The following is a 23,336-nucleotide window of genomic DNA, read 5'->3' on the forward strand; positions in this document are numbered from 1 at the left end:
CTAGGTTGGATGATCAGTTGAAGTCTTGACCAGACACAGAACATGTGTACGGTTTTCTCCCCACTGTGAATGGTGTGGTGCTTTTTTTTCAGGCTGTGTAACTGGTTAAAGCTCTTCCCACAGTCAGTGCACTGGATATATCGCCGTTCCTTCACTGTCGCTGGGTCAAAATCCTGGAACTCCCTTCCGAACAGCACTGTGGGTGTACCTACCCCACATGGACTGCAGCGGTTCAAGAAGGCAGCTCACCACCACCTTCTCAAGGGCAATTAGGGTTGGGCAATAAATGCTGGCCTGGCCAGTGACGCCCACATCCCGTGAATGAATAAAAAAAAAACACTCTCACTCAGTTGTATTAGCTAATTAAGTTGAAATGCCATCAGCTGCCCTAGCAGGATTTAAACTTACAGGCTCAGTGTGCTCGACAGGGCCTGTGATTTTGAGTTCAGTGACAACATAGTGCCAGTTAGATACTTTCAGCTCATATCAACCTTGATTCACAGGATAATTTTGAAGAAAAGCACATTTTAATTAGCAATCAACTGTTCCATGGCCAGGACTGTGCTAGTGTGGCCGAGCAGTTTAAGTTCCAGTCTCTGTGGAGGGGTGGGTTCAAATCTCACTGCTGCCAGTGTTTCCATCCAGTATTATTTCTGGTATAAAAGCAAAATACTGCGGATGCTGGAAATCTGAAATAAAAACAAGAAATGCTGGAACCACTCAGCAGGTCTGGCAGCATCTGTGGAAAGAGAAGCAGAGTTAACGTTTCGGGTCAGTGACCCTTCTTCGGAACTGACAAATATTAGAAAAGTCACAGGTTATAAGCAAGTGAGGTGGGGGTGGGGCCAGAGATAACAAAGAAGGTGTAGATTGGACCAGGCCACATAGCTGACCAAAAGGTCATGGAGCAAAGGCAAACAATATGTTAATGGTGTGTTGAAAGACAAAGCATGAGTACAGATTAGGTGTTAATGCACTGAATATTGAATATTATTTCTGGTATGCTGGATTAAGAATGCCACACGACATATTCAGTTTTACCATCTTGGCTCCTGTGCCAGTATTTGAAGCCACGACTAGTGCTCACAAACTCTGTCTATGATTTCCTCGGTAGGAGGAAGCTTTCCTGCTTTCCTCCAGAGGAAGTTTTCAATGTGCTGCGGATCTGGCTGCCTGCAGTACTTTTACCTGCCACCACCTGTTTCTGAACTCTATGGCACTACGGTAGAGGCCTGCTACCCGACCCGAACCCAATGTGACCTGACCACACATGTTGGGTTCGAGTCGGGTCGGATCGCTCTTCCGGGTCTGGCTTTCAGGCTCTGGTCGGGTTGGGCCAGGTCCAGGTCGGACACACACAGTATTAATTGGACTTGTAAGGTTGTTTCAAAAGAAATGGATTCGGAATTGGAAGGTAGGTAAAGTGAACATTCCGGTGGTCAGGTCGGGTATGGGAAAACATGCAGGGACTCGAGCCATATCGGGCTTGGGTCTGATGTGGTTCTTTCGGGTCGAGTTTTTTTTTCCTCACCTGAGCAGGCCTTTAGACTGTGGTCTGTGGCCCTGTTGCTCCCCTTCGCACAGTTTTTCAGGCACTGTCCACAAAGTGGTGTTTTGGGGTGAACAGCACCATGATGTCTCAAATAGCTGTTATGGCTGTGATGGATTTTTTCAGCATTTTATTTTCAACCTGCCTTTAAATCGATCAGCCTTTTCCAGTCTTTTTCAAACCTGCCTTTGAATGATCTTGCACTGGCCTGAACCAAATCAACTGATCGCACCCCTTTGCTACTGAACTGGTGGCTCCTCAGTACATTTACACACTGTTGTAAGATTATTAGGTTAGTAAAAGTTACTCACCAGCATACTAATTGTTAAAATCCAGCGATTATAAACTAACATCTACTTGTTATCATAAAGTAACATTTAGCTTTATTAGAACCCTTCTATGTATTGTGGTAAAGTGGAAAAATTTAGGGAATATGGCACAGTATGGACAAGATATTAAGGCAGACGGATTCTGGGAGATTATGCCAAGTTTTAAAATGCCTATTGCAGCAAAAGGGTGAGACCGTGAGAGCAGACAGTGAAAACAGCTTCTGCACAGATTGGTCTCATTGTGAGAAAGGCATCCTCAAAATATAAAAGCATTGAGATAAAGTAGTCAATACAAAGGGGTACTACTTGCACAAATCTGAAAGGTTAGCAACCATCACAAAACAATCCTTGGTTGTTTAAGTAAGGCATCCTTTAATGCAAGGCTAATCACTGATTGGGAGAGGGGAGGGTTAACTGGAAAGCTGCCAGGATAAAGAGTCCTGTTCTTGCTATTGTGTGGCAGAGAACAACAACAACAAGAGAGAGAGAGAGAGAGAGAGAGAGAGAGAGAAAGAGGAACACACACACAAAGATAGAACAGAGAGAGAGAGAGAGAGAGAGAGAGAGAGAAACCGACAAGTGAAACTTGAAGACCAAAAGCTGCAAAAGAAACTAATCATGTGGCCCGCTGTCCAGTCTCTAATCCGGGTCTGCTCCCACCTTAGAAGCGGTTATAATACACCACTATCGTATTGAATCTTACATTCTGGCACACCAGATGGGTCTTGGTGCATTGTGAATGCTTTTTGGGAGGAAGGAAGGATCTCTATTTCGCGAGACCAACACACATCTTAGGAGGGAAAACCCTTCTGGGGAGTGTGGAGACATTAAAGCAGCCACCAGTGATCCATAGACAATATATAAAGAGAATAATAGTCATGTCATCTAAAGATGTTAAACAGGTCTTCAAGCAGAAAAACAAGGAAGTTATAGAGTTCATCCAAGATAAGATAGGCCAAGAGAAGAAGCTAGAGAAGGCAAAAAACCTTCTAGCTTACAGCATTAAGCGGATCCCAGAGACCGCTGCTCAGAAAGATAAAGAGATTGAGTGACTGAACAAGTGGGTTCGAGATTTTGAGCTGTGCCACAAGAGTACGTCCGCTCTGTTACAACAAATGAATGTTTAAAAAGAGATTTGGCACAGACAAGGGCGGCACTCAGAGAAAAGATGAGCAGATCACTCTCAGTGCCGCCTTCAAATTTACAAATCGCAGGAAAAATTGGGGAGACAACGGGTAATTCTGTCTGCAGTAACTGTGGGAGGCACTGTCCCGGCCTCCTATGAGGATGGTGGTTAGAACGTAGTTTGCAGACAGCTGGAATGGGAAAGTGAGAGTTATCAGATTGATGGAAGAAGGACAACTTAAGATGTTTTTAATGAAATTTAAAGTGAATAACAGAAAGTTACTGTGTCTTTTGTTCGAACGTGTGAATGTTGGAAGCTTCCATGAATGAATGTCCTTATCTGTGTAGCTTGCATTCTGTAGAGCCAACAGTCATTTACCCTTTGTAGTCTGGCTTTAATGTTGAAAGCATGAGTCTGTTACTTGTCCTATTTTTACACAAGTATATTTTGTGGGAACCATGTTTTGGTTGTGAACTAGTTGAACCAAATCTCTTTTTAAACATTCATTGCCCTCCTTCTGCTGTTTTAACTGGCTTTTATTTACCCGAGTGTCAACAACGGCTGTGCCAACATTCGGGTTACGGACATGCTGCTGCTGTAACAGAGCGGTCGTACTCTTGTGGTAAAGTCATTTTCTCTCTGAAGTATGTGCCAATACATTGATAATTTAAAATGTTGTCTCACTCTACTGGCCACATTAACCATTTCATGCCATGCTGTTTGTCAAGTAGGTGAACATGTCTGAGACCTGTTCTTCAGTGCATTTCACTATGCATTTTACATGTTAATTGATTTGTCTGACATATTTTCTTACCTTCCCCTGCATGATCCTGATGTTTTGGGTAGTGACCAGACTATCAAATGTAGCTCTCTTTAAAATAAAATTCATTGGCAAGGATACAGATATCTCCAAGAGGAAACTATCAAATTACCAATCTTATTGTCTGACTTTCAGTGGAAAGTTCTGGACTTCTTGGAAACTCTACACTATATTAATTTAACGGTTTGAATTCTAATTTCACTATTGTTTGTCCACAAAATTCCTTTATTAGCTCTCGCATCAGCCAGATCACATGCCAGCCAGAGCAGGTAAGGACTGCAGATTTCTTTCCCGAAATGACATTAGTAAACCAGATGGGTTTTTACAGCTATTCATGATAGTTTCGTGCCACCTTCACTGAACAGAGTTCAGATTTGCATTTGTTAATGAAGTACAGCTACTGCCACGGTCGGATTTAAACTCATAGCCCCTGGGAGCGAGCCATGGCCTGTGGATTATAATTACAATGACAGCACAACACCACCTTGTACTCAAATGAGGCACTTGCAGCTCACAGCATTCTTTATTAAAGCATTGGCCATTATTTACCAAAGTCGATTTATCAGGTTCAGTGTCTTGACATCAAAAGGCAAGGACACAAGGTAAGAGAGTGTATTTGTCTGTAATGGGTTGTAAGATATAGAATGACTGTGAAAGCAGCAACAGTGGTGTTGGGAAACGTACAATTATAGAAAGGTACAGCACAGGAGGAGGACATTCGGCCCAGTGTGCTTCTTTATCAGAGCTGTTGTAATTGGTTGATCAGCAGTGATATTTATGCCAGTTTTACCGGCAGGCAGAAAAAGCTATCCCATTACCACCAACATTTTCCTTGCACCATCATCCCTTTAGTCAGTACATCACTCTGTCTTGCAACTTATCACACCAAAAGTGTGTGTTACTGCTTGTGGTGAAAGAAGCTTTGCTATTTAATCTCCCTCTGCCCTATCAAACACCCTAACCTTTGCTCTCTTCCCCACGCACCACCCACTCCACCCCCCCCCCCCAACAACTTCACTTGCTTAAAACCTAATTCTTTTCTAACTTTGCCAGTTCTGATGAAAGATCACAGACCTGAAACATTAACTCTGTTTCTCTCTCCATGGATGCTGCCAGACCTGCTAAGTATTTCCAGCACTTTCTGTTTTTATTTCGGATTTCCAGCATCTGCAGTATTTTGCTTTTAAATTAGGCTGCATTTGCTGACAACGCTACCGCTAGGTGGCGCTGCTGTGACACATGCGCAAATGCAGCATGTGTCATTAAAACGTCAGTCTGCGACTTCAGGACTAAAGATGGCGCTCCTCAAATAATCGCACGGAGGCAACCTAACAAACACATGGCAGCACACAATGGCATAAAATTATGAGGGGTCTAGATGGAGTGGATAGGAAGGACCTATTCGCCTTGATTGAGGGATCTATAACCAGGGGGCATACATTTAAAATAGGAAGTTGGAGGTTTAAAGAGGATTTGGGGAAAATGCTTTCACCCAGTGGGTGGTGGGATCTGGAACTCACTGCTTGGGAGGGCGGTAGAAACAGAAACCCTTATAACATTTAAAAAGTACTTGGATCTGCACTTGAAGTGCCCGAACCTACAAGGCTACGGATCAAGTGCTGGAAAGCGGGAGTAGGCTGGATGGTTCCTTGTCGATCGGCACCAACACGATAGGCCGAATGGCCAGTTGCCATGCTGTAAATTTCTATGATTCCATGAGGATTTGAGTTCTGCCACAGTCATTTCACACGCAGAATTCTGGGTCAAATTAATGAAACCAAACGGTATTCCCACGCATTCGCTGAAGGTGCCATTTTCCTTTGAAACATTGCAAGGATATTTATTAAAACAAATTTTTCTTGCAGGGTTCTAACCTGAAACGTTAACTCTGCTTCTCTCTCCACAGATGCTGCCAGACCTGCTGAGTATTTCCAGCATTTCTTGTTATTTTTCTTGCTTTGTTCGCTTTGTATTTCTCACTCATTTTCATATTTTGTTTAGTTTCTATCAAGTCCACAATATCTAATTCATTCCCCATCACCGTGGAAATTAGTCTTCAAATCCATGACCAATTGCCTCCTGAAAGTTCCTATGGAATCCTATGGCACCATCCATTCAGACAATAGGTTCCAGACCTCAACAATGGACAGTCTGGAGAAATTTCCCCTCAGTACTTTTCCGCTTCTTTTAGGAACGATTTTAAATTTAGGACGTATTTGCTGAAACATGCGCAAGTGCAGCATCATCATTGTCTGCTACGTCATAGGAAAAGCTGCTTAATTTAACACAAGAAAGCGAATTGAACCTAACATCCCCCCATTGCTGCGGTCGCCACTTCTCTTCTTCGCGCCCTCCTGCACCGGTCTGCTCGCCGCTCCAATTGGGAGTTTAATGCCGGGGCTTCTACCCAACATTCTCAGCAATTGAGAATGTTCCCTATTGACACCACAAGAGAATACAGCGCAGGCGCACTTCCGAGTAGCGAGGAAGCATGCGCAGGATGAACAATGTTTGGAGCACGCGTAGTGCGAGTGATGGCGGAACAAAGGCGCTTTTGATTCGTTTCTGTAGTCGGTAAGTGGCGGTGGGGCTGGCAGGTGGGCGGGGAAGCTTCACATAACACCCGGTGTAGGCCTCAACACTCCCAATAAGAAGCTCCCGGTCCCACGTTTGCACCCAGCGGGGCGGCAGCTGCGGGGCTTCTCCCGGTGACAGGCCCGGGGTTAACGGCCGCCAGATTTCCAGCTCTTTTGGAGGAATTAAAGATTAATAAAGTGTAACATCAAAGGAGAAAACTTTAAAGGAAACTGAGCTCAGTTATAAAGGGGCCTGGGGGAGGGGAGGGGAGGGAGGAACCATTTGGGACACAGCACAGGGCAGGAGGTCCCCCCTCCCTGGTTCCACAAAGACTCCCCTTGGACTGGGCCACACCTGGGCAGGGCTGGCTCAAGGTGCAGGAAGCTGCTCGGCTGAGCTGTGGACTGGGAGGAGTGGGGGGTTTGACTGACAGGCCTGGGGAGGGGGATATCAGGGCAGGTACACACACTGCTCCCCCTTTTCCTCCTGGGATCTTTTACTGGAGTCGTGTTGCTGAGTGTTTCTAAACTCTGTCTCCCTATCCCGGTAATGTCGGTGGATTGTAGGTTGCTGTGAGTGTTGGACTAATATTGTCTCTCCTCATTCTTCCTCCTTCTCCCACTCCTGACTTCCAGGCTGCAGGCTCTGGTGGCTCGATGCACCTGACACATTAACTCTGTTTCTATCTATATAGATGCTGCCTGACCTGAGTATTTCCAGTATTTTCTCCTTTTATTTCAGGATTTACAGCATCCGCAGTATTTTGCTTTAGTTTCATTGCAGGCGGTGCTCACAGAACTAAGTTGAGAAACACAGACGGACCAATTAAGAGACGATCGGAGTGGGTGTTGGATGTTGAAGTTGATCCCTGACCACCTGTGTAGGTCATTATTGTTGCATCAGTAACTTAAAGGGAAGGGCACCAGTAATATGTGACAGCAAAACTATGAAGGAAACTTAACTAAATCAAACTATAAGCTCATTCCTAGTGGTGATGATACACTCCAGCTCCTCCAGTGCCCAGCAGTTTTGGAAGGCCTCATGTGTACCGGCGGACACTCTGTGCTCCCTCTCCAGGGGTACATAGTTGCAGATGTAGTTGTGGAAGAGAGACAGACAGACTGGCTGGCCGACTCCCTTGACTGCCCGCTGCCTGGACTTGTTGATGGCCACTTTGGCCCACAAGGAGGCCCCTTGACTTGCCACCATCTTTCTCGGGGTCAATGTGCAGCAGAGCGCATGCGGGCCATCCAGGAAGTAGGAGGTGGCAATGTTGTGAATTTCTATCCTGGACTGACAGTGATGGCTTTTGTAAACTCCTTTTACAGGATATTAGAAGGGGAGGTTTTGCAAACAGGAAGCTCAAACCAAACATCACATCAAGATTTGACAGAGTGACTCGATTCATCAGGGCCTGGATATCATTGGCTTTTGACTATGGAAGCAGAAAGCACCGATCACAGTGGGCAGAAATCGTACACGGGTTCTGTGTGTGGACGAAGGGTCAGTCAATCATCTGGCCTGTCGGATCACAAGCAAAGTCACACCGGGGAGAAGCCGTGGAAATGTGGGAACTGTGAGAAGGAATTCAGTTACCCGTCTGAGCTGGAAACTCATTGGCACAGTCAGACCTGTGAGAGGCTGTTCACCTGCTCTGTGTGTGGGAAGGGATTCACTCAGTCATCCAACCTGCTGATACACCAGCGAGTTCACACTGGGGAGAGGGCATTCACTTGCTCCGTGTGTGGTAAGGGATACTCTCATTTCTCTTCACTGCAGAGCCACCAGCGAGTTCACACTGACGAGAGAGAGTTTAAATGCTCCGACTGCGAAAAGAGCTTTAAAAGTCCCCGTGCACTGAGGGAGCACCAGCGAGTTCACACTGGGGAGAAACCATTCACCTGCTCAGTCTGTGGGAAGGGATTCACTCAGCCAAACAACCTGCTGAGACACCAGCGGGTTCACACTGGGGAGAGGCCGTTCAGCTGCTCAGAGTGTGAGAAGAAATTTGCTGATTCATCCAACCTGCTGAGACACCAGCGAGTTCACACTGGGGAGAGGCCGTTCACCTGCTCCGTGTGTGGTAAGGGATTCACCAGTTCATCCGCCCTGCTGAGACACCAGCCAGTTCACACTGGGGAGAGACCATTCACGTGCTCCATATGTGGGAAGGGCTTCACTGATTCATCCCACCTGCTGAGACACCAGCGAGTTCACACTGGGGAGAGACCATTTAAATGTCCAGACTGCGGGAACTGCTATAAAAGTTCTGCTGAACTGATGTCGCATCAACGTGTTCACACTGACGAGAGACCATTCAGGTGCTCTCACTGCGGGACTGGGTTCAGACAGTCAGGCAACCTCACTGTACACCAGCGCATTCACACTGGGGAGAGGCCGTTCACCTGCTCAGTGTGTGAGAAGAGGTTTGCTGTTTTTTCTGCTCTCCTGACACACCAGCGAGTTCACACTGGGGAGAGGCCATTCACGTGCTCCGTGTGTGGGAAAGGATTCACTGATTTATCCAACCTGCTGAGACACCAGCGAGTTCACACTGGGGAGAGGCCATTCACCTGCTCTGTGTGTGGGAAGGGATTCACTCGGTCATCCCACCTACTGACACACCAGCGAGTTCACATTGATAAGCCTTTTTAACTGTTCTGACTGTGGGAATTGTTATAACAAGTTCCCAGAAACTGATGCCCCATCAATGTGTTCACATTGATGAGAGACCTTTCAGGTGCTGTCACTGCAGGACTGGATTCAAACGATCTCAGTGTACACCAGCACATTCACACTGGGGGAGAGGCCATTCACCTGTTTGGCGTAGGAAAAGGGATTCATTTATTTATCCCATCTCATTTTACACAAACCTGTTCACACAGAGAAGCGACCTTTTTAAAAATGTTTTGAATTTGAGAAGCGCTTTCAAAGCAGAAATGATCTATTTACATACCAGGGTAATCACACTGGAGAGAGGCCATTTCACTGCTCTGTGCGTAGGAAGAGATTCACTCAGTCATCACACCTGTAGAAACACCAGCGAGTTCACAAGTGACTGCAGGGATTGGATTCTGCTGTTATTGCAGCTGTTGTAGGACTGAACCATGTTCATTCTGACAGTTGGGGTTTATTCCTGATGTCAGTTGCCCCTCTTGGACTGAGCGTGTGCCCCACATCATCTCTCATTCATGTGTGAATAAACCATCATGTCTGCAAACCTCGTTTTCAATTTAAATCCACTCAGTAAATGTACTGAACAAAAGATGAACAATAAACAGATCACAGGCCAATCCTGCAGCTCTATATTGACAGGAGAAAGTCTGTTCTTTAGCTCGAGAACGAGACTGTTTAAGCTCTGTGTGTTTGTAAGCACCAGCAGACTTGAGCTGTTTGATAGACAGGCTGTTCACAGCTGTTAACATGTCAGATATTGAAGGAATTACTCTTAAAATAAAGTCACCAATTTATAACCTCAGACTCCGGTCCCTGCTGTAATTAATACTCAGCATCCATTAGTGCTGATTTACAGTCAATCACTGAATCACCAGGTTAATCTTTGTTACTTGTTTTGTGAAATACTCTCCCTATTAGTGCTCAACTGCTGGATAACTCTGATTACATTTCTATGTGTTTATACATGTTTATAAAGTGTCTGTGTGTCCAGATTTAACTAAGTTGTGATTTATAACCAATAAATGATGTTTTGGCCATGACTTGTAGTCTGGTATCTTGGTGATTTGTCAAGAAAGATTTAATTCACTCACTCAGCAGCTCGAGAGGAACCAGACTGAGGTTTAATGAACACAAGAAATAGGAGCTGGAGGAGGCCATTTGGCCCTTCGAACCTGTTCTCCCATTCACCCAGATCATGGCTGATCTTCTACTTCAACTCCACCTTCCCGCACTATCCCCATATCCCTTAATTCCCTCAGTACCCAAAAATCTATCAATCTCTGTCTTAAATATACTCAATGACTGAGCATCCACAGCTCCCTGGGGTAGACAATTCCAAAGATTCACAACCCTTTCAGTGAAGACATTTCTCCTCATTTCAGTCCTAAATGACCAATCCCTTATCCTGAGACTGTGACGCAGTGTTCTAGATTCCCCAGACAGGGGAAACATTTTCTCAGCTGTTATCAGGAATGGTGACCATGAAACTACCATCTGATTCACTAATTTCCTTTTGGGAAGGAAATCTGCCATCCTTACGTGATCTGGCCTACATGTGACTCCAGACGCACAGAAATGTGGTTGACTTAACTGCCCTCAGAAATACCCCAATCCCTTTGTAACAAAACTTAACATACCATTTGCCTTCCTAATTGCTTACTGTACCTCCATTTTAACTTTGTCATTTATGTACGAGGACACCAGATCCCTCTGAATGCAAACATTTCTCAGTCTCTCACCATGGATTAAAAAAAAAGTGATTTTTAAAAACATTTTCCAGTCAAAATGGTTGACTTCACACTTCGCTACATTGTATTCCATCTCGCCCACTCACCTAACCTGTCTATATCCCTCTGCAGCCTGTTTGTGTCCTCCTCACTGCTTACTTTCCCACCTTTTTTCTTTTGGGCCTCCTTATCTCGAGAGACAATGGATACGCGTCTGGAGGTGGTCAGTGGTTTGTGAAGCAGCGCCTGGAGTGGCTATAAAGGCCAATTCTAGAGTGACAGGCTCTTCCACAGGTGCTGCAGAGAAATTTGTTTGTCGGGGCTGTTGCACAGTTGGCTCTCCCCTTGCGCCTCTGTCTTTTTTCCTGCCAACTACTAAGTCTCTTCGACTCGCCACATTTTAGCCCTGTCTTTCTGGCTGTCCGCCAGCTCTGGCGAACGCTGGCAACTGACTCCCACGACTTGTGAACAATGTCACAGGATTTCATGTCGCGTTTGCAGACGTCTTTAAAGCGGAGGCATGGACGGCCGGTGGGTCTGATGCCAGTGGCGAGCTCGCTGTACAATGTGTCTTTGGGGCTCCTGCCATCTTCCATGCGGCTCACATGGCCAAGCCATCTCAAGCGCCGCTGACTCAGTAGGGTGTACAAGCTGGGGATGTTGGCCGCCTCGAGGACTTCTGTGTTGGAGATACGGTCCTGCCACCGTCCTGGCACTTTCCCACCTAACTGTATCATTAGTAAACCTGGATACATTACACTCAGTCCCCTGTTACAGACAGGTAGGAAATGGGGTGAATGGCTTCCAATTTTCACCTCCCGACTGACCACAGATAGTGTTTTTATTGAACTCGTGTTTCAGCCCCTGAGTGTTTTAATGGACAAACAAACAGACCAACAACAGGTTTTCTCATAGGTTTAAGGAAAGAAAGCTAACTATTTATTCCACAATAACTGAATTGTTCGCAACCTTCACCCAATCATGCATTCACACACATAAGGATAGACAGATAGAAAGGAAGAGGTAAGATGCAATTGAAGTCCCATGTGATGTAAGAGTTTTGTGGTTTGCAAAAGCCTGTCTCTGATGAAAGTCTTTTCAAAGGTGCAGGCCTGGATGTTTGTAATCTTGAACTTGCTGAAGTGTTGCAGATTTCTGGTTTACTTCCACTGGTGGGGAATTCAAAGTCACCTTGCAATTTCTCTCTGCCTCAGTTGTTTAAAGTCGGTTTGAAACTGTTTTTGCAGACAGGGCACCTTTGCTCAGCTGGTCAACCTCACAGCTTCTCTGGCTGGAAGTATGGCCTTCAGTCTGTCTCTCTCTCTCTTTAAGAAACAAGTCTTATCAGCTTGGTTTTGGTCATGTGACCAAAGAATACTCTCCCCTGCAGAGTTCATACATTGTTTTTGAATGTGCACCATTGATACCGTGGTGTTAGGTCACACCTATTATTTTGGTTTTGAATCCACAGTCTCCCTCTCTGCCAGGGTCTTTGATAACACAATCGTTGAAGATAGGAGCTGCTTTGCTTTGAATTGCCTGTTTCCCATTTTAATGTCTTCCCAGGGCTGGACCAGATGTGATGATGGGTTTTGGTCTCCCACAGCCCAGATGTATTTTGTATTACAGCAGGGGAGTCACCTGACCCCTACCCAATCTTGTCTGCAGTAGTGTGTCCATGTTTTGGAGTTTAACTCACCAGTTCATTTTTTATAGTTCAGAACTGCTCCTGTTCACTTCATTTTTCATCCTTGCTCCTTCTGTGAGTGTAACAGCTGAATCTGACTGGGTTCAGTTCTACACTTCCTGGTTCCTCTCTCTCCTCCCCTGAAGGTGCTGACTCTGACTGGGTTCAGTTCTACACTCACTGGTTCCTCTCTCTCTCCTCCCCTGAAGGTGCTGACTCTGACTGGGTTCAGTTCTACACTCACTGGTTCCCCTCTCTCTACTCCCCTGAAGATGCTCTCTCTCCCCCTCCTCCGACACTCTTGCCCTCCCTGTCCATTGTAACATCTCCCAGTTCTGGTGATGGGCTCTCACTGACCACTCTCCATTTCTCCTTCTTATGCAAATGTTCCCTGATTGTCGACATTTCATATAATCGTATAGCAGAGGAGACCATTCAGTCCATCAAGTCGGTGCTGGCTCTCAGAAAGAACTGTCCAATTAGTCCCAATCCCCTATACTTTCCCGATAGCCTTGGAAAATTTCCCCTCTGATGTTTTTATCCAATTCCCTTTTGAAAGTTATTAATGAATCTGCTTCCTCCACCCTTTCAGGCAGTGAATTCCAGATCAGAACAACTCGCTGCCGAAAAACATTTCTCCTCACCTCCTCCCACTGGCTTTATTGGTCAATTATTTGAAATCTCTGTCCTCTGGTTACTGACCCTCCTGCCAGTGGAAACAGTGTCTCCCTCTCTACTCAATGAAAATCCCTCATCATTTTGAACACGTCTATTAAATCTCCCCTTAACCTTCTCTGCTCTCAGGAGAACAATCCCAGCTTCTCCAGAGAACTGAAACCCCTCATCCCTGGTATCATTCTAGTAAATCTCCTCTGCACCCTCTCCAAGACCTTGATTCTTTTCTAAAGTCTGATGACCAGAACTGGACACAATACTCTCACTGCGATCTAACTAGTGATTTATAAAGGTTTAGCAGAATCTCCTTGCCTCTGTACTCTGACTTCATTTATAAAGCTAAGGATCTGCTCTGCTTTTTAAACAGCTTTATTAATTTGTCCTGCCACCTTCAAAGATTTGTGTACAGACAACCCCAGGTCTCTCAGATCCTACACTCTGTTTAAAATTGTACTATTTGATTTACATTGCCTCTCCCCATTCTTCCTTCCAAAATGTATTACTTTATACTTTTCGGCATTAAATTTCTTCTGTCTGGCTGATTGATGGAGCTCTGGACCAATACAAAGAGTGGGAGGGACTGGAGGACCGTGCGAATAGTTGGTCCTCCAACCAACCTGAGTGAATGAGGGGTGGGGCCTGTGGCACTGAGTGGGCGGGTCTGAGCCTGAGTCTCCTTCATTGGCTGAAACTCTGCATCATTCTGAAAGCTGATTTCTCTCAGACTCCAGGAGCAAACTGGCCCTTTTCTGTTGTGGCTTCAAACAGCTGAAACCCTGTGGGTGAGAAGCAAACATTTCAACATTTGTTACTCAAATGGATTCAGTCAGGATTATGAGAAATGTTTGTCTGTTCTGAATTTCTATCCTGGACTGACCGCGATGATCTTTGTAAACTCCTTTTACAAGACGACAGCCGTGTTGACGAGTGTTTGTAAACTCTGTCTCCCTATCCATGTAATGTTAGTGGATTGCAGGTTGCTTCTCCTCATGACAATGTGCAGCAGGGTGCATGCACGGCCACCCTTGGCCAGGAAGCAGGAGGAGACAATGTTGTGAATTTCTGTTCTGGACTGACACTGATGGCTTTTGTGAACTCATTTTATAGAGGCTTGGAAGGAGAGGATTTGCAGACAAGAAAATCAAGCCAAACATCACATCAAGATCTGGCAGAGTCACTCAGATTCATTAGAACCTGAATATCGTCAGCCTTTGAGTGGAAGGGAAAACATTTGTCTGTTCTGTCTGTGGGGAAAAGATTTCAGCAATTAGTGTGAGCGGAAAAGCACTGAGATACACAAAACATTGGTTAGACAACACCCAGAGTCGGGTTGTCAGTTCTGGTACCACACTTTAGGAAGGGTTGGCCTTGGATTGAGTCCATTGCAGTATTATCTGGATGATACCTGCACTCCAAGGGTTGAACAGCAAGGAGAAAAGACGGAGGATGTCCCAGCTCTCCGCCCTGTGATTCTCAATATGAACAGCGTGGGGTGTGTTTAGAGACGGGACGTCCCAGCTCTCCACCCTGGGATTCTCAGTATGAACAGGGTGGGATGTGTTTTGAGACGGGACGTCCCAGCTCTCCACCCTGGGATTCTCAGTATGAACAGGGTGGGATGTGTTTAGAGACGGGACGTCCCAGCTCTCCACTCTGGGATTCTCAGTATGAACAGGGTGGGATGTGTTTAGAGACGGGACGTCCCAGCTCCCCACCCTGGGATTCTCAGTATGAACAGGGTGGGATATCATTTGTGATTTTGAGGAGAGCCATTTCTGTACTGTGGCAGGGCAGAAACCTGATTGGAGGGTTTCAAACAAGGTCTTCCGGGAAAGATGAATGGATTTGGGAAGTGACATGTTCATAGATTTTGGAGCGGAAAGGGAGGTTGCGGATGGTGGTAGTTCGGACGGTGAGATCAAGTGTTGTTTTGTTTGAACAGTGGGTAATGAAGGCTGATTTAAAGCAGAAAGGGACAGTACCTGAAGAGAGAGAACTATTAGCTGATATTGTTAACATGGGGAGGCTGGGTGGTCAGCAGTTTAGTGGGAATAGGGTCCAGGGAGCAGGAGGTGAGTCTGTTGGACAAGATGAGCTCGGAGAGTGCACGAGGGGTGAAACCAGAGAAATTTGAGAAAGATGTGGGTTCAGGGCTCGGGCAGGGGGATCTTTAGAGACAGTTTGACGTGGGAGGGAGGGAAGCAGCAGAGGCAGCTGATTGGATGATGTCAATCTGAGTGACAAAGAAGACCATGAGCTCCTCGCACTTGTTACAGACAGGAGAGAGGCAGAACACTTCAAAAAGCAACTCACTCGCACTCGAGATATTATAAAGGCTCAACACACCGTGCGTTTAGCACCAAACTGATTTATTTGACTTTTAATCCAGAACATTAACCTCTATAACTGGGCTGGAGTTTATTAACATCAGCAGAAACAGACCCCAATGAACATAGTTCAGTCCTGGGTGTGATGAACAGGAGAATCCAACCACGCTAGTTACTTGTGAACTCGCTGGTGTCTCAGCAGGATGAATGACCGAGTGAATCCCTTCCCACACACGGAACAGGTGAATGGCCTCTCCCCAGTGTGAACTTGCTGGTGTCTCAGCACGTTGGATGAATGAGCAAATCTCTTCCCACACTCCGAGCAGGTGAACGGCCTCTCCCTAGTGTGAACTCGCTGGTGTGTCAGCAGGGTGGATGACCGAGTGAATCCCTTCCCACACATGGAACAGGTGAACGGCCTCTCCCCAGTGTGAACTCGCTGGTGTGTCAGCAGGGTGGATGACCGAGTGAATCCCTTCCCACACTCTGAGCAGGAGAACAGCCTCTCCCCAGTGTGAACTCGCTGGTGTGTCAGCAGGGTGGATGACCGAGTGAATTCCTTCCCACACTCTGAGCAGGTGAATGGCCTCTCATCAGTGTGAACTCGCTGGTGTGTCAGCAGGGCGGATGAATGAGCAAATCTCTCCCCACACACTGAGCAGGTGAACGGCTTCTCCCCAGTGTGAACACGCTGGTGTGTCAGAAGGTTGGATGAACGAGTGAACCCCTTCCCACACACAGAGCAGGTGAACGGCCTCTCCCCAGTGAGAGTGCGCTGGTGTGCCAGCAGGTGGGATGAACAAGCAAATCCCTTCCCACACATGGTGCAGCTGAACGGCCTCTCCCCAGTGTGAGCTCGCTGGTGTCTCAGCAGGTGGGATGACTGAGTGAATCCCTTCCCACATTCTGAGCAGGTGAATGGCCTCTCCCCAGTGTGAGCTCGCTGGTGTCTCAGCAGGTGGGATAACTGAGTGAATCCCTTCCCACAGTCTGAGCAGGTGAATGGCTTCTCCCCAGTGTGAGTGCGCCGATGAATTTCTAGCTGGGATGGGTAATTGAATCGCTTGCCACACTCTCTACATTTACTTTGTTTCTTCCCAGTGTGACTGTTTTTGTGTCTCAACAGGCCAGATGATCGGCTGAAACCTCGTCCACACACAGAACACGTGTACAGTTTCTCCCCACTGTGATCGCTGCTTTTTCCTTTCATGATCCAAAGTCGGTGATATTCAGGTTGCGATAAATTGGGCGACTCCTTCAGATCCTGATCTGATGTTGGTCTGAGCTTCTGACTGCAAATCCTCCCCCTAATACCCTGTGAAATTGATTTAAAACAGAAAAAAAAGGGAGTGTGAGAGAATGCACAAAAACACAAAGGCAGGTTGTGAAATGGGGCTGAATGAATCTGGTAATTTATGGGGCTGGCACAAGGAAAAAGTGACCATGAAAGCAGCTGGATTGTCGTAAAAACTCAACTGAAGTCCTTCAGTGAAGGGAACACACCACCCAGTCTGAGCCTACACAAGACACTGGCCTCAATGGGAGGAGAGAGAGACAGACACTCAGACAGAGAAGTGGGATCAGCTGGAGGGTGGGGGGAGTGTGGAAAAGAGAGGGATTTTATATATTTACAACTCGACCAGAACTTTGACAGAACCTCCCAAACCCTCAACTTCCATCATCTGGAAGGACCAGGGTAGCAGGTGTATGTGAACACCATCACCTCCAAGTCACACACCATCCTGACTTGTCTGACATCCAGTACTGGATGAACAGAAATTTCCTCCAATTAAGTATTGGGAAACCTGAAGCCATTGTCTTCTGTTCCTGCTACAAACTCCACTCTTCGGTCACCAACTCTACCCTCTCTCTGGCAACTGTTTGAGGCTAAACCTGACCACTCATAACCTTGGTGTCATATTTGACTCCGAGTTGAGCTTCTGACCACATATTCACACCATCACCAAGACCACACAGGCTCTCGGTTAAGCAGCACCTCAATTTTAAAATCCTCATCCTTGTTTTCAAATCTCTCCATTCCCTCAACCCTCACTATCTCTATAATCTCCTCCAGTCCTACAACCCTCTGAGAGATCAGGGCTAATCTAATTCTGGCATCTTGAGCATCCCTGATTTTCATTGCTCCACCGCTGGTGGCCGTGCCTTCAGCTGCCAAGGATATAATCTTTGGAAATCCCTCCCTAATCCTCTCCGCCTCTCTACCTCGCTTTCCTTCTTTAAGAGGCTCCTTAAAATCTACCTCTTCGACCACTTTTGTTCATCTGCCCTAATATGTCCTTATGTGGCTCAGTGTCAAATGTTGTTTTATGACACTCCTGTGAAATGCCTTGAAATGCTTTGATATATTAAAGATGCTATATAAATACAACTTGATGTTAACTTGGACATATATCACTGTTCCTTCATCATCACTGGGTGAAAATCCTGCAACTCCTTCCCTGACACCATTGTGGGAGCATCTTCATCACAAGGGGAAAGCAACCCACCATCACCTAAAATCATAGAATGGTTACAGTACAGAAGGAGACCATTCGGCCCATCAAGTCCATGCCAGACCTCCAAGAGATACTCAGTGAATCCCACTTTCCTGCCTTTTTCCAACCGGCCTGCAAATCTCTTCTGCTCAGATAATTTCCCAATGTCTTTTGAAAGCCCCGATTGAGTCTGCCTCCAACACACTCTCAAAGTGACATCCAGATCCCAAGCACACACTGCATAAAAAAAAAAGGTTTCTCCTCATCTCAGCATTGGAAAGTGAGTTGACTCAGAGGACTGCTGCACTACCTGCGTGGTCCTCTTTGACTGCCTGGCGGTCACCCATTCCCTCTCTGCCTGCTCACTCTTAAGTTGTGGGCCGACCACATCCAGAAACGTGCTATCTACGTAACTCTCAGCTTCACGGGAGATCCGCAGTAACGCCAGTTGCTGCTCAAGCTCCAAACACCAGAGCTCAAGCTACTCCAGCTGACGATACTTCCTACACATGCAGCTGTCCAGGACACGAGAGCTTTCCTGCTGTCCCCACATGGAACAGGATGTGCATCTAACGGGACTGAGGTGCCCTGCTATAAATCTATTCATTCGACTACTAACAGTTTCCATCACATTATTTTATAGGGAGGTTATTTTAAATAATACCCAACACTTACACATAAACCTACTTAAACATACATAATTTCAATAAAAGCAAAATACTGCAGATACTGGAAATCAGAAATCAGAACAAAAAGTGTTGGAAATGCTCAGCAGGTCAGGCAGCATCTGTGGAGAGAGAAGCAAAGTTAAAGTTTCAGGTCTGTGACCTTTCATCAGAACTGGCAAAGGTTAGAAAATAATTAGGTTTTAAGCAAGTGAAGGGGAAGGGGGGGGGGGGGGGAGGTGGGGGGGAGAACAAAGGGGAAGGCGTTTGATAGGCCAGGAGAGATTAAATAACAAAGCTGTCCCGGGACAAAGGCAAAGAGTGTGTTAATGCTTGTGGTGAAAGAGATAGCATTAGTTCAGAGAGAGCATGTTAATAGCAGAATAATGAGCAGCTCTGACTACATGAAAAGCAGGCACATGGTTAAAAAAAATAAAATATTTTTTTTAAAAAAGGCCAGTCAGGCCCTGAAGTTATTGAACTCAATGCAAAGCTGTAGAGTGCCTAATCGAAAGATCATACATAATTTAAAACTGGCCAAATTAAAAAAATATATCAGCCAATGAACTGAAGTTCTTAGATGAACGCACTGCCCTCACTTTTAGAAATAAATAGTAATATTCACCCACCAATCACCTACCTGTTCTGTTGCAGTGTCACCACTATTTTTCACTGAATATATTGTCATCACTCAGGGTCTGAGGTCCTGTAAAAGGAGATAACAAAAGCCATCACTGTCAGTCCAGGATAGAAATTCACAACATTCTCTCCTGCTTCCTGGCCCAGGATGGCTGTACATGCACCCTGCTACACGTGCCTATTGGAAAGGTGGCAGCCGTTAACTCGGGCCTGTCACCGGAAGAAGCCCTGCAGCTGCCGCCCCGCTCGGTGCAAACGCGAGACTGGGAGCTTCTTAGGGTTTGAGGCCTACACCGGGTGTTTAGAAATTGGAGAATTTTCCCAGTTTTATATTAGAGCCTGGGGCCACTCTGTGTGTGTGAAGCTGGCATTGCCCCAGGGTTTATAGAAGTCTGGTGGAGGCAGGTTCAATCAAAGCATTCAAGAGGGAATTGGATTACTGAAAGGGAAGAACGTGTAAGGCTATGGGGAGAAGGTGGGGGAGTGACACCAGGTAAATTGTTCCTTCAGAGAACCAGCACAGACATGATGGGCTGAATAGCATCCTTTTGTGCTGCAGCAATTCTATGACTCGAGTGAACATGATCCCCCTTCCAGACTCAAATATCAAGCCAAAGCGTCAATGGATTGTTGAGTGCAGGAGGCGGCCATTCGGCCCATCGTGTCCGCGCCAGCTCTCCGAAAGAGCAGTTCACCTAGTGTGACTCCCCTGCCTTCTCCCCATAACCCTGCACATTCTTCCTTTTCATATAACTGTCTAATTCCCTTTTGAATGCTCCAATTGAACCTGCCTCTACCACACTCTCAGGCAGCGCATTCCAGACCTTAACCACTCGCTGCGTCAAAATGTTTTTCACGTCGCTTTCGCTTCCCTCACCCGCTACTTTAAATCTGTGCCCACTTGTTCTCGATCCTTTCATGAGTGGGAACAGTTTCTCTCTATCTACTCTGTCCAGACGCCTCATCGTTTTGATACCTCTATCAAATCACCTCTCAGCCTTCTCTTCTCCAAGGAAAACAGTCCCAACTTCTCCAATCTATCTTCATAACTGAAGTTCCTTATCCCTGGAATCATTCTCGTTAATCTTCTCTGTATTCTCCCAATGCCCTCACATCTTTCCTAAAGTGTGGCACGGAGAACTGGATACAATACTCCAGCTGTTGTCTGTTCTGAATTTATATTCTATACTTCGCGATGACTTTTGTAAACTCCTTTTCACAGGATGTACAGACATTGATTTTATTCTCATTCTCCACATAGGGGGAGGATTTCCACCATCTCTCCTGACGGTGTTGCTAAGTGCCAGAGTTACTGTTCACATCCCACTGAATTGTAACAGATAAAATCAAACCAAAAATCACATCAAGATCTGACAGTCAATCAAGTCATCAGGACCCGAACATAAGCAGCCCTCAAACATGGAAGCAAAAAGCCCTGTCCAGACACGGGGACACAAAGCAGCCCATGAACATGATCCCCCTTCCAGACCCAAAGATCAAACTGAACATCATCCCCCTGCAGACCCGAATATGAAACAATGAATGTGATTCTGTGATAAAAATGATAAAATGGCCTAACACTCACAGCAACTGACAATCCACCAGCTCTTAACTGGCCTATGTTTCTTGGCTCAGTTCTGTGAGCAACACCTGCAATAAAACAAGAATACCGCAAGCTCTGGATATCTGAAATAAAAGGAGAAAGTGCTGGAAATACTCAACAGGTCAAACAGCATCTGTGGAGAGAGCAACAGAGTTAATGTTTCAGGTGGCATCGAGCTGTCGGTGCCTGCAGCCTTGAAACTCAGAGTGGAAGAAGGAGGTAGAATAAGGAGAGGCAATTATAGTCCAACACTCACAGCAACCTCCAATCCACCTACATTAAAAAGATAGGGAGACAGAGTTTAGAAACCCGACTCCAGTAAAAGATCCCAGGAGGAAAAGGGGGAGCAGTGTGTGTACCTGCCCTGATATCCCCCTCCCCAGGCCTGTCAGTCAAACCCCCCACTCCTCCCAGTCCACAGCTCAGCCTATCAACTTCCTGCACCTTGAGCCAGCCCTGCCCAGGTGTGGCCCAGTCCAAGGGGAGTCTTTGTGGAACCAGGGAGTGGGGGGGAGGGGGGTCCTCCTGCCCTGTGCTGTGTCCCAAATGGTTCCTCCCTCCCCTCCCCCAGGCCCCTTTATAACTGAGCTCAGTTTCCTTTAAAGTTTTCTCCTTTGATGTTACACTTTATTAATCTTTAATTCCTCCAAAAGAGCTGGAAATCTGGCGGCCGTTAACCCCGGGCCTGTCACCGGGAGAAGCCCCGCAGCTGCCGCCCCGCTCGGAGCAAACGCGGGACCGGAAGCTTCTAATTGAGGGTGTTGAGGCCTACACCGGGTGTTTGTGAAGCCTCCCCGCCCACCCTCCGGACAGCCGCCGCTTACCAGCAAATGATGTGATTCACAAGTGCACACCACCATCAATGGCACTGCGCATACTCCAAACACATTGCTAAAGTGCGCCTGCGCACTGGGTACTTGAAGCTCCCGCCAGCGACCTCTGACCTGAAAGCTCACAATGTCCAGGTGATTGACAGCCACTCCTGACCAATAGCAAGAGGGGGCGGGATTGAGGCCAGTATATATCTGGAAAGCTGCTCAAAAATCCCCATCATTTAAATTTGACCCATTCACAGAATTTTTCATCTGTTTGGCAATGTAATTTTTACAGATTTTTATGAATAAAGTATATTTTGGAAAAAAAAAATCTGTTTGTCACAACTCAGCGAATACACCCTGCACAAACCGATTTTATATAGGATTACCTATTTGATAATCTTTCCTACAAGATTTATTAAACACGATGGGGGGGGGGGGGGTACTGTCGTAAAATCACAGAGGGTTTTAAAGGCTGATTAATTACAAACAAAAGTTAACACTCATGCTGTTTACAATTCACATGTACCACAACGTAACTTAACTGTTTTCTACCACTCCTAGGTATCCACCGAACTCACATGTGCAAGAGGCAATTGATATTCCACAAACTTTCAAAAATGAGAATCATAGAATCGTAGAAATTTTAAGGCACAGCAAGAGGCCACTTGGCCCATCGTGTCTGTGCAGCTGAAAAGCAATCCACCTATTCTAATCCCACCTTCTAGCATTTGGTCTGTAGCCCTGCAGGTTACAGCACTTGAGGTGCATATCCAGACTCCTTTTGAATGAGTTGAGGGTTTCTGCCTCAACTACCCTTTCAGGCAGTGAATTCCAGACCCCCACCATCATCTGGGTGAAAAGGTATTTCCTCATCTCCCCTCTAATTTTTCTACCAATCATTTTAAATCTATGCCCCCTCGTCACTGACCTCTCTGCTAAGGTGAATAGACCCTTCACCTCCACTCTATCCAGGCCCTCACAATTTTGTACATTTCAATCAGATCTCCCCTCAGCCTTCTCTGTTCCAAGGCCAACAACTCCAGCCTATCAAATCTTTCCTCATAATTGCATTTTTCCAGTCCTGGCAACATCCTCGTAAATCTCCTCTGTACCCTCTTTAGTGCAATTACATCCTTTCTGTAATGAGGTGAACAGAACTGCACACAGTACTCAAGTTATGGCCTATCCAATGATTTATACAGTTCCAGCATAACCTCCCTGCTCTTATATTCTATACCTCAGCTAATAAAGGAAAGGATTCCATATGCCTTCTTAACCACCTTATCGACCTGTCTTACTGCCTTAAGGGAACTCTGGACATTCACTCCAAGGTCCCTCACTTCCTCTACACTTCTCAGTATTTTCCCATTAATCGTGTATTCCTTTGCCTTGTTTGACCTCCCCAAATGCATCACCTCACACTTTTTCAAGTTGAATTCCATTTGCCACTTTTCTGCCCATCTGACCAGACCATCAATATCTTCCTGCAGACTACAGCTATCCTCCTCGCTATCTACCACACGGCCAATCTTTGTGTCAGCCGCAAACTTTTTGATCATGCCCCCTACATTTAGGTCCAAATCGTTATTATTCAGCACAAAAAGCAGGTGACCCAGTACTGAG

The 23,336-nt window shown here is 46.1% G+C and overlaps 3 protein-coding genes across 10 annotated transcripts in view; 2 read left to right on the top strand and 1 right to left on the bottom strand.

Moving 5' to 3' along the window:
• Positions 1 to 23,336, top strand: part of LOC137349258 (zinc finger protein 16-like) — an 824,782-nt gene that overhangs the window by 59,361 nt on the left and 742,085 nt on the right. The window lies entirely within an intron of this gene.
• On the top strand, positions 6,310 to 10,053 carry LOC137349253 (zinc finger protein 235-like). Of its 5 annotated transcripts, none has more exons than XM_068014762.1 (2): positions 6,310 to 6,398; positions 7,730 to 10,053. In XM_068014762.1, the coding sequence occupies exon 2, from the start codon at positions 7,839 to 7,841 to the stop codon at positions 9,054 to 9,056; it is 1,218 nt and encodes a 405-aa protein (XP_067870863.1). In that variant the 5' UTR covers positions 6,310 to 6,398; positions 7,730 to 7,838; the 3' UTR covers positions 9,057 to 10,053. The 5 variants fall into 5 exon arrangements, with proteins under 5 accessions (XP_067870863.1, XP_067870866.1, XP_067870862.1 ...); XM_068014765.1 differs by having other exon boundaries at positions 6,311 to 6,398; positions 7,174 to 10,053; XM_068014761.1 differs by having other exon boundaries at positions 6,329 to 6,398; positions 7,143 to 10,053.
• On the bottom strand, positions 15,528 to 21,780 carry LOC137349256 (gastrula zinc finger protein XlCGF57.1-like). Of its 4 annotated transcripts, XM_068014768.1 has the most exons (4): positions 21,720 to 21,758; positions 20,878 to 20,942; positions 19,294 to 19,359; positions 15,528 to 16,808 (listed from the first exon to the last, which is right to left on the bottom strand). In XM_068014768.1, exons 3-4 carry the CDS (start codon positions 19,339 to 19,341, stop codon positions 15,666 to 15,668), a joined length of 1,191 nt encoding a protein of 396 aa, XP_067870869.1. In that variant the 5' UTR covers positions 19,342 to 19,359; positions 20,878 to 20,942; positions 21,720 to 21,758; the 3' UTR covers positions 15,528 to 15,665. The 4 variants fall into 4 exon arrangements, with proteins under 4 accessions (XP_067870869.1, XP_067870870.1, XP_067870871.1 ...); XM_068014769.1 differs by lacking the exon at positions 20,878 to 20,942 and having other exon boundaries at positions 21,720 to 21,780; XM_068014770.1 differs by lacking the exons at positions 20,878 to 20,942; positions 21,720 to 21,758 and adding an exon at positions 21,173 to 21,508.

This window comes from Heterodontus francisci, chromosome 34 (assembly GCF_036365525.1).
Source record: "Heterodontus francisci isolate sHetFra1 chromosome 34, sHetFra1.hap1, whole genome shotgun sequence".
Classification (NCBI taxonomy): Eukaryota; Metazoa; Chordata; class Chondrichthyes; order Heterodontiformes; family Heterodontidae; genus Heterodontus; species Heterodontus francisci.

Excerpts from the sequence above, each read along its gene's own strand:
- LOC137349256 (XM_068014769.1), bottom strand. The coding sequence starts at position 19,341 with ATGACAATATATTCAGTGAAAAATAGTGGTGACACTGCAACAGAACAG. Across the intron at positions 16,809-19,293 it reads GTGACACTGCAACAGAACAG|GGTATTAGGGGGAGGATTTG; the intron begins GTAGGTGATTGG and ends TCAATTTCACAG.
- LOC137349253 (XM_068014762.1), top strand. The coding sequence starts at position 7,839 with ATGGAAGCAGAAAGCACCGATCACAGTGGGCAGAAATCGTACACGGGT.